The following is a 9,798-nucleotide window of genomic DNA, read 5'->3' as shown; positions in this document are numbered from 1 at the left end:
TTGTTGGTATGTTTAAGGTCCTACTTGAATTTCCGCAAATTGCTAATTTTTTTTCACAAATTTTGACAATGCTCCCAAATTTGGGTCTCAACTGTTCTACGTATATTAAATGGTGAAGTTTATCAATTGTTCGGATTGAGATTAATTTTCGAAAAGCGTGTATCAGATTTGTTCTAAATCGATTTTCACAAATATGTCCCATTGAACGCAAACGACTCCAAACTTGCCCATATGAAATGAAATTAGTCATAGGTTCCAGAACGGTATAAAGATCACATATACATGTTCGTTCAATTTCGACTTTACTACTTTCCTTATTGGGTTCTGTCCGCAATTTGGAAAATCTTCTACTTTGGAATCCCTATTACTTTCACCATATTTTCTGTTTGAAATTAGTAAATATTTGCTGAGTGTAAGAAACGACTACTCTAAGATGTAAACAATGGTTAGCAATTACTTAAAATAATCCTTTATTTCTTGGCACACTCTTCCTCCCTCTCCCCCACACACTTCCACTTACTCACATTGACTTTACGCCCAAAGGCAAGTATGCGTAGTTGCTCCACGTCGGTTAGTTAAGTTAGTGATGATGCTGTGGTGACTGCTGATACTATCACTATTATAAATAAAAATATATTTTACCCAAAATGCAAAAAAAAAAAGGAACCGAAGCAAATCCAAGACGTTGTGTAAAACAAATGCTTGAGATTAAACCCCTTTTCATAGTCATCTTACAAAGAGCAAATTTAAGAAGAAGAACTTTAAATTTAGATTCAAATGGGATTTTACAAGGACATTCACAAACATTGTTCTAAAGGGTACTACTCCTCTCAATGTGGTTGGGCTTGGTGTGAAAGTTATTCATGCGAAGTGTAAAGAAGTCGAACAACAACTACAAGAATGTTAGAAGAACATAAAATCTAAACGCAAAGAAAAACAAATCCGAATTCAAATGTTTGCTGATTTAACAGCATTGATAAGAATTGAATTGTTGTGTGTGGTGTTCGCAAACAAATTTTCAACACTTGCTTCGACTTTTATTCCCTGCCTGGATAAAGGGAGTAAAAAGGAGGATATCCTCGTTGATGATAGCTATATTGTCCTTAGACAATGACACTATATTGACAATGGAGGGTGGCTGGTTGGTAGTCATACAACCGACTTACATTTTATTTGTAAAACCGTTTTCAAAGTTAGTTCTCCTGTAACTGTTGTCGGTCGTTGGTTATAAATTTCAACACTGATAAGAGCGAGAAATGGTTTTGCCAAAAAACGACGACGACCACAGATGAAAGCGAAAGTAATTTGTATTGTGGCTGTGGGAATTTTGTTCGACACTATTAAGCTTATAAATTGTTGCGACATAAATTTTCGAAAGATATTCTCGTTGCATTTGCGTTTTATGGATCTACTTGGCGGAAAACAATAGCCCTTCTAATTAACCCTAATATACAATGGCATTTGTTATTTATGATAATATAAAAATGTTAAGGAGATTTAAAAAAATAGTAACTTGTATGAAGTAAAAAATATCGTTGAGTTCGAACGGGTGGAATTTTTTGTACCCTCCACATTGTGGAGTCTGTCTCATTGGAAATTACCTGCTATTTAGCCGTTTATTTAGAAAAATTAAATACAAAATTGCAGATATTCGAGTTAGAAAATTGGGTTCAGAACTTCAAGAACACCAAGGTATGTGAGTTATTAAAACAAGAGCCTATATTCAAAATTCGGTAGGAAGATATAGCTAACAATTTAATTTGGGCCCTGAGTTGGGGTGATATACAATAAAAACATTGTCCATGTAAGTCTAAATTTTTCAAAATACAAAGAAATGGGTGGTATTTATATGTGATCTATGTCAAAACATGAACCTATATCGAAATAGTTCTGCACAAATGTTTCTCATCCTCCAAGAACCTGGAACCTGCCAAATTGCAGTGCGGCAATACCGACGAAAGGATGTGAATTTTTCTAGGAAATCTTGTTTTTATTCACTAGGAATCCGGCATGCTTCATTTCAGCCACTTCGGTGGGAAAATGTAGATAAACCCTTAAAAATATCGAACACGAGGACACATATCGAAAATTGTATACAACATTTTGTTTACAAAATTGTATACATACAACATTTGTTTACATGTCAAAACATGGACCTATATTGAACACCCTTCATATATCCGGAATATAAAATTACAGGTACTTCCGTTGGAAAATAGGGGAGCTACATGAACCGTGAACTGGTGTTAATATTTTTAGTGGGAAGATTGAAACCCAAAATATCAAATTGAAGTCCATTCTAAAGATAGCGAATAATGAAAGGATACGGCTCTATAGGGCTATACCGATCCAAAAAATCAAATCGGAGCCAATTCACCGAAAATTTGAAAGTGCCCTAAAATATGGACCCAATGACAATCAAAAATATTAAATTGAAGACAATTCGGTAGTAAAACGTGCCCAAAGTTCATTAAATACCTAAATTTTGGAGATACTACTATATGATGGCTATCCCGAAATATGAACAAATATTCATTATTTTTGATGGGAGATTTCCTACCCTATGAGAACCCAAAATAATAAATTATAGCCAATTCGGTTGAAAAACGCGTCAAAAGCCTTCCATATACCGAATATTGGGGAGTAACATCCTATGGGGGCTACCCCGAACATGGACCAATATTGAAATTTCCTACCTAATGATAATCATAAATATCAGATTGGAGACAATTTGTTAGTAAAGCGTGCCCAAAGTCCTTAAAGTACCGAACTTTTGGAGACACCACTATGTATGCCAATAATTAAAATTGACCAATACCCAATGAGGCTCCAAAATATCAAATTGGAGCCAATTTGGTAGTAAAACGTCCCCAAAGTCCTTAATCTCACCTGCCAACATTTATCAATAACGGTCCACGTATTGATGTAGCCTCCACAAAACGGTATCTCAATTTTTGAGTATTTCAGATCCGTTTTTAACCAAATTTACTCATTAGATAGAAAATCTTTCTACCAAAAATATTTTTTTTAAAATCCACGCCTCACTGGGGATCTACCAAAAATTCACGCCTTTACGCCTTGTTGGTAGGCTACAAAAAAAATATTTTAAAAATCCACGCCTCACTGGGGATCTACCAAAAATTCACGCCTTTACGCCTTGTTGGTAGGCTACAAAAAATATATTTTAAAAATCCACGCCTCACTGGGGATCTACCAAAACTTCACGCTTCCACGCCTTGTTGGTAGGCTACAAAAAATATACTTTAAAAATCCACGCCTCACACTACCAACAAAAATCCACGCCTTGTTGGTAGGCTACAAGAAGTATATTTTAAAAATCCACGCCTTGTTGGTAGGCTACAAGAAGTATATTTTAAAAATCCACGCCTTGTTGGTAGGCTACAAGAAGTATATTTTAAAAATCCACGCCTTGTTGGTAGGCTACAAGAAGTATATTTTAAAAATCCACGCCTTGTTGGTAGGCTACAAGAAGTATATTTTAAAAATCCACGCCTTGTTGGTAGGCTACAAGAAGTATATTTTAAAAATCCACGCCTTGTTGGTAGGCTACAAGAAGTATATTTTAAAAATCCACGCCTTGTTGGTAGGCTACAAGAAGTATATTTTAAAAATCCACGCCTTGTTGGTAGGCTACAAGAAGTATATTTTAAAAATCCACGCCTTGTTGGTAGGCTACAAGAAGTATATTTTAAAAATCCACGCCTTGTTGATAGGCTACAAGAAGTATATTTTAAAAATCCACGCCTTGTTGGTAGGCTACAAGAAGTATATTTTAAAAATCCACGCCTTGTTGGTAGGCTACAAGAAGTATATTTTAAAAATCCACGCCTTGTTGGTAGGCTACAAGAAGTATATTTTAAAAATCCACGCCTTGTTGGTAGGCTACAAGAAGTATATTTTAAAAATCCACGCCTTGTTGGTAGGCTACAAGAAGTATATTTTAAAAATCCACGCCTTGTTGGTAGGCTACAAGAAGTATATTTTAAAAATCCACGCCTTGTTGGTAGGCTACAAGAAGTATATTTTAAAAATCCACGCCTCACTGGGGATCTACCAACAAAAATCCACGCCTTGTTGGTAGGCTACAAAAAAAGCTAATAGGCTATAAAAATATTAGTTTAATCTACGCCTTATTGGTAGGCTACAAAAGATATTTTGTTAAAATCCACGCCTCATTGGTAGGATATAAAAGAATTTTCTACCTAAGAGTCTAGTTCTGTATCTCGTTTTATCGTGGGAGCAATTTACCCTCATATAAAATTTTATATATGTATATAAATTATTGTGTATATGTGTATATATCATTATATCAAAAGCCTTAAATAGTTCCATTTTTTTTAAGTTTTTTAATTACAACACAAAATATTCTTTTCTTAGAAATTTTCAATCTTTAAACATATTTAAGTTACATTGTATGCCACACGTGTTTTCAAAGTTTACTTTAGAAAAGGAAAATTATACTTTTGTTGAAAAGCAACAAAATATCAATTCCATCTTATCATTTAAAAAGGAAACTTGGCAAAGAAATTCCCAACAAACTTTCGCACATTTACAAAAATTTCCAAAATACATCTTTGCAAATTTTTGTGTGTATATCAAAGGATACACATAACCGAACCTCCCAACGAAGATGTGTAAACGGACTTTGTTTCGATGCTTTCTTTTTTGTCTAGAATATTTAAGTTACCTACCTGAGACTTTATGTGGTGTCGAATACTTGGCCAACAGTCATGGCTTTTGCTCCACCTAACTTATATTGTGTTATCTATCTCTCAGAGTGTACCTTTTGCCTTTGTGAAGGATATTTGTGAAATATCTTGAAAGTTTTTTTCCTTTCTTTTCATTTCCACCTTCTTACTTTGTGTTAACCAATATCATTGCCTTATCGTTGTGGTTCAACTCCCATTAGGGGAAACAGGTAGGTAGATGGGTAGGTATCATGAAAGCCCCCCATTGTTTTTAAGTGCAGAAAGGGGAGGTGTCATGTTTTGGTGTGTGTGTGTGTATTTGTGAAGTGTAAATGTGTGTGCGTGTGAATTGATGATATCCTTGTAGTTGTTAAGGGTGTTTGTTTTTTGTTGTTGTTTTACTGTGCGAAAATTTATGTTTGGAGAGTTCAACAGTGGGTCATGCGCTTCATATGGTTTATATACTACATACATATACATATGTATTTGAGTGAGTATATATAAAAAATTGTATACAAACAATAGCTATTATATACAATTATGTATTTACATGTAAGATATGTTGTAGAGAAGTTTCATACTCAGCTTTTAATGTAGAATAGGTGATTCAGAGGGAATCGAGGTATATAGAAATTAAATTTTTAAAAATATTATTAAAGCTTAAAAGGTCAAAAGGCGTAAAACTATATTTAAAAAACTATCAAGCGTAAATAAAACAATAATCCTGGATTTAATTTTCATGGTTGAAAAGAGCTATAAGTGTAGATTTTTTAAAGAATTTCATTCATCACTAAATTAAACTTGGACTTTTTTTAAATAATAATTTTCAAAAATAAACGGAGCAACAGAAGGGAAATTTTAGGAAATCGCATTAGAGATAGCAATATTTATGATAGAGCTTTAAAACTAGGCACATACATTGTTATTACTCCTAATATGATTGGTATTGCATATGGGTTATAACGACCCACGTTTGGTCATAGTCCCAATTAAATAGTCTCAAAGCACATTCCTTCAAAGACACACATTTTCGTTACACGAAAAACCCATCACACGCATTATACCTTTAAATGTTGTCACGTCCATTTCACATTTCTTGGGTTGCCATGTTTTGCTTTCAGGTCCCCAAGGTAAAATATAAATGAAGAACTGTCAAGAATTTGATGTAGTCATGTTCAGATTTTTTTGAGATTTCAAATGTCATTGCACTTGACAGTAGGAGATATTCACAAGAGATGTGGAACATTTGTCTTTGTGCATATGTTTGTAACAGGCAAAAGGAAACGAGATACATGGTTCCTTTTGAGAATGTGAATAGAATCACTTTCTAAGTCGATATATGCACGTCCGTCCGTCTGTCTGTCTATTTTAAATTGTAAACAAAGTACAGGTCGCATTTATGATTCGAATTGGATGAAATTTGGCACAACTCATTTATTTGGCCCAAGCAAGAAACGTATTAAAATTGGGAAAAATCGGTTCAGATTTAGATATAGCTCCCATATATATTTTCGTCCGATTTTAGGTAAATAGTGTATCAAAATCCCTGTACATCCATCGATTTTCATAAAATTTGGCATAACGTACTGAACTAAGCCTAGAAAGATGTATGCTAAATTTCGTTCATATCACAGATCGGTTCAGATTCAGATATAGCTCCCATATATATTTTCGTCCGATTTAAGGTAAATGGTGTACCAAAGTTCCTATATATCTCTCGATTTGCACGAAATTTGGCACAGCGTAATAAATTAGGTCTAGAATGATGTGTGTCAAGTTTCCCGAAAATCGGTTCAGTTTTAGATATAGCTCCCATATATATTTTCGTCCGATTTAAGGTAATTGGTGTACCAAAGTCCCTATATATCTTTCGACTTGCACTTCTTCGCACATTCTCGCGTATCCTCTATTTTTAACAAACATATTGTTGTATATATTGTTAAGTGTAGAAAAAATTGCCTGCAATTTATTTCTTCTATCAAAAACACTTGACATTTATCTCCAGTCCCCAAAGGATAATTCGTGATGTCTTTCACAAAACCAGATAAGAGTTTGACACATTGTCGAATATATTTCACAGATATTTGAGACGTCAATGCAATCAGTGATATGTCACTATCATTTACATCAATACATTTAATTTGATTTTTGTTCTCACCACCGAACGACCAACTAAAAAACACACACACATCCTAGTGGCCACAACCGCCTGGACTATTACCACACGCAACCACAATGTGATGTCCATATTCCAAAAAATCACTCTTATCATAACTAATGTTTTTTTGTTGGTTGGCGGCATAAGGGGGGTGTTTACGACCACTTAAGTGTGATGGTCAATATTTTGTTACGTTTTTTTCGATTTTTGCGACTTGTGACACCCTCTTTATTATATGAAGTTTGAGAATAATTTTTTTATCCACTACCCTCTTCTATTGTCTTATCATTTTGGCTAACATGTCATAAAAAATAATGTACAACAACATATATCAATAGTAGTTGTTTTTTTGTTGTTGTAATTCTGCATGACAACATCTTCGGGAGAAAAAACTGAAACTGAACATCCCATTAAGACAAGTGTTCTTCTGGTTTCGGTTTTTTTTTTTTGGTTTGTTCCTGGGGGAATTTTGATGTTCTGTTGATGTTATCTCCAAACCGATGCGAATATTGGCATCGGTTTTAGGAAGTTTGCTGTTGATGATATGATGTCATTAAGGAGTCATAAAATCAACTATACGATATAAATATCGAGGAAAGGAAATTTAGTTTTATGAGTGCATTCCGCAGCTCATAACCCATAAAAAATCAGTTAAGAAACATATGCTATGGGGTAAGTAGGTAATTTATAATAGGAAGGTTTTCTTTTTTTGGGGAATAGTGGTGCTTTTGGCAAGGATAATGGTATTTTGATAAGCAAACATGTGTTACCATGGGGAGGAGTTATCAGGGGAGCTTAAATATCTGGAAGTCCAAGAGGAGTGGTTTTTTAGAAATATTTTTTTAAAGATCACCCATCAATAGGCCTGTATTTTTTAAAAATATTTATCCAAGGATCTACAATAGGAATTCCCTTTTTTTAAATATTTTTTTTATAGATTACCAATAAGCGCACAGTTTCTAAATATGTTTTTTAAAAAGCACCAATAGGCGTGCATTTTAAAAAATGCCAATAATAAGCCTTGATTTATTAATAAATATTTTTTTAGGCGCTCATACATTGAAAACTACATTTCAGTTTGCTTGTGAAATCTTAGAACATATTTAAAATATATATTTTTTTATTTCAGCATTTGTGTTTCTTTTTTTCAAAATTTAATCTTCTATACTAATTTTTTTAACATTTATATTTGTTTTTTATTTTTTTGTGTATACATTTTTGTTATTGCTCCATTTAAACATGTATATAGACTGCTCTTTTTTCTTATTTAGAATTTAATTGAAAGCAAATTAAATTTAATTGTGTAAAATATGATTGTGATAATATCAAAAGTATGTAATTGAGATTTTTTATTTTCACATAAGTTTTGTAAAAATAAATATTTTCGTTGCCAATATGAAATATAAATTGTATAATGTAAGGTCTAGAGACTGACTTTAATCCAAATTTGTGTAATTTAAAATTATAAATTAAGCATTTCAAAATTGTTCAACGGCAGTTAAAGTAATTTACAATTGTGTTGTCTTTTTTGGTTTTGTGTGTTTTGTAAACGAGCATAAACATACAAACATTCATTTTGTAAATATTATATCTATTCAACATTTTAAAGTATTTGTTAAAATCCATTAGTAAAATCTCGCTTTTTTCCCAAATTGTTATCCTGTTTATTCCTCCAACTTTTGTTTCTTGCTTTTTTGTTCACCACTAAATTCCGCATATTTATCTTCTAGGAAATTGAAAACCGATTCAAATGCGGAATACGAAGTCCATTCGTGTTTGGTGTGACCTGTAAGCAATAATTAATACAGTGAATATTATGGAGCTATCGCTGTGTTCTCTTTTGAAAAAAAAAAACATACCTGCTGAAACCATTTTAATATCATCTTTGGATGTTTTAATTTCCGTATCCAATGGTTCACTGCTCGATACCCAGTTGCATGTTTTGCCGGCAATTATCTTGCGTATATCACCACTTATACCAAAGTGGGCGGAATCCGTTAGAGCAATGGCGAAAACTTTATTTTGGAAAAAATCAGGATAACGACGAGCCTGGGTATAAAAAGCTTTTTATTAATATGATATGTAAAATATTTAAATTGCTTCTTACCAAATCCAAGGTAACTCCACCACCAGCACTATGAGCCACAATGGCCACTGCCTCCGGTTCGCATGCCATAACATATTTTTCCCACACATGCGCAGCATGTGAGGTTGCCGAACTCAAACCCTGTATGGGTTTACGTTTGCCATCAACAATGCGATAATTATCATTTGTATTGGTCACCAAAATATCATAACCTAATTCTTCAGCCCGTCTTATATAGGGTATTTGGGTTCCATGATCCAGGGAATTGTTAATTATAAGACTTTTTTGAAAGAAGACCAATGACGTATTAGTATGTAGGGAATAAGAAAGGCGTGCTACACTAAAAAGTTCTTCTAGCCTTCTAAACGGAATCTTCGGAACGGAACGGAATATCTATTGTTTTTCATAAGAAAACGCTATGATCTTCCCTGCAAAAAAAATCTGAATTTCTATTAGATGAACTAGACAACTTTTGGCCTACTGTAGAAAGATCCTGTTGCCTTAGATGATAACACAGCCTCCCCTTCTATGAGAAGACCTTGTGAGAAGATCTTTGGTTTTCTATGAGTAAAATGTTGGTCATCTATGAAAATATCTTTTGGTCATCTATGAGAAGACTTTTTGGTATTCTATGAGAAAATTTTTTGGTATTCTATGAAAGATCTTTTGGTCTTCTTTGAACAGACCTTTTGGTCTTCTATGAAAAGACTTCTTGGTCAGCCATAAGAAGAAAACCTGTCGGTATTCTATGAGAATTATTTTTGGTAAGCCATAAGAAGATATTTGATCCTCTATGAGAAGACCTTTGGGTTTTATATCATAAAAACTTCTCAATAGTTATTCTC

General features: G+C 33.4%; 1 protein-coding gene across 1 annotated transcript; it reads right to left on the bottom strand.

Moving 5' to 3' along the window:
- Positions 1 to 8,531: 8,531 nt before the first annotated feature.
- On the bottom strand, positions 8,532 to 9,233 carry LOC133336384 (FAM172 family protein homolog CG10038-like; the record flags this gene model as incomplete). The annotated part of the gene is made up of 3 exons (XM_061544680.1): positions 8,532 to 8,653; positions 8,727 to 8,916; positions 8,975 to 9,233. Coding segments are annotated over 3 exons (571 nt in total), but the record flags the coding sequence as incomplete, so codon positions are not given.
- Positions 9,234 to 9,798: the final 565 nt, after the last annotated feature.

The sequence above is a fragment of the Musca vetustissima genome, unplaced genomic scaffold (assembly GCF_032173495.1).
Source record: "Musca vetustissima isolate MV318-11 ecotype Yass unplaced genomic scaffold, APGP_CSIRO_Mvet_v1 utg268469, whole genome shotgun sequence".
Lineage (NCBI taxonomy): Eukaryota > Metazoa > Arthropoda > Insecta > Diptera > Muscidae > Musca > Musca vetustissima.
This window is presented reverse-complemented; position numbering and strand designations above follow the sequence as displayed.